A 1,255-nucleotide genomic window follows, 5' to 3' on the forward strand; every position below is an offset into this window, starting at 1 on the left:
TTTTTTTTCATAAGCAGTAGGAGATTATGATCCTAAAAACCGCTTATGATCATCACGACAGAATTCCTTCCAAGACTAATTTTAAGTTGCTGGATGATTATATTTCTGCCCTTCTAAATTACCTTACACTTTACTCCAACAACCGGCCATCCGGGGTCAATTTGGAGAACTGACACCACCAGTAGGAGGCAACCGTGAGGGACCAGACCTTCAAGAGCAAAATTATGACAGATTCTAGGGGAACACTTCAATTTTGTCATCCCCCGCTTCCTTCGCCTGGTCTAGATAGCAGCATGACTTCAATTTATCTTTTGGCCAAAATCTGGCGCCAGGTTTTAAACACTTTTTCACTGGTTGCCACCAAAGTGGAACAGCTAAGAGAAGACTGCGTCCCATCGACCCTCAGAGGGTGCAAATAAAGCGAGGAGCCGTTGCAAGACAGCAATCCTATCTTTCCCAAGGCCACTTTATTTGCTCGGACCTCCACCCAGAAAAGCGCTATCCACTGAAGAGGCTTCACTTCAATCAATTTACACTTTGACAGCGCTCTCGGTGCCGGGGGCCCACCCGGTGCTGGTGCTATAAAAGCCTCGAACTGCCCGAAAAAGAGGCGGGCGCCAACAAGCCGGAGAACTTACCCAGTTTCTTCCACATAGCGAGGTGACAAGCGAGGAAGCCTTTGCGGATGGCAGCGCAAACCTTCGCCGGCTCGGACGAGGTGAAACCCTTTTGCTTCTTGATGAAACCCCACAAATGCTCCCGGGCAAACTGTGCCGCCTCCCGCCCGCCGTGCCCGTCACACACGGCGAAGAAGGCCACTGAGGAACGGCGGCGGCAGCAGCGGCCGGGAGCCGGCGAGGCCCCGGCGTCCGGGGGAGGGTCGCGAACGTCTCGGGCTGCCACTGCTGGGCCGTTCCCCGAGACTGCGCCGCCAGGAAGAGCTGACGGCGACGGCCGCGTCGGCGACGGCTGAGACAGCGACCGCCGCGGCGACGGCTTTTCTTCGGCCGTCTGCTCGGGCTCTACAACGATTTGGGTAACGTCCTCCATGTACTTCCTCCCGCCCTGGTCGGAGAAAACGCTCACTCCCAGCGAGTACAGCCCCGCCATGGCCGGCTGCCCGGGATCCCGCCGGTCCCACGCAGCCCGCCGAACCCGGCGGCGGGAGACTCACTAGGCGCTAGCCGGCCAACTATTGTTTATCTTCGACGCCGCCGAGAGAGGGGCGGGGGCGGACCCGAGGGGGGGGGGCGCG

The 1,255-nt window shown here is 57.9% G+C and overlaps 1 protein-coding gene across 1 annotated transcript in view; it reads right to left on the reverse strand.

Moving 5' to 3' along the window:
- Positions 1 to 1,255, reverse strand: part of PPM1D (protein phosphatase, Mg2+/Mn2+ dependent 1D) — a 60,554-nt gene extending 59,299 nt beyond the window's left edge. Inside the window, exon 1 of the mRNA XM_003795601.2 lies at positions 639 to 1,255. Within this exon, the coding sequence (XP_003795649.1) occupies positions 639 to 1,110 (472 nt within the window). The 5' untranslated portion in view covers positions 1,111 to 1,255. The remainder of the gene's footprint in view (positions 1 to 638) is intronic.

This window comes from Otolemur garnettii, unplaced genomic scaffold, assembly GCF_000181295.1.
Source record: "Otolemur garnettii isolate 467f Iridium unplaced genomic scaffold, OtoGar3 scaffold00094, whole genome shotgun sequence".
Taxonomy (NCBI): domain Eukaryota; kingdom Metazoa; phylum Chordata; class Mammalia; order Primates; family Galagidae; genus Otolemur; species Otolemur garnettii.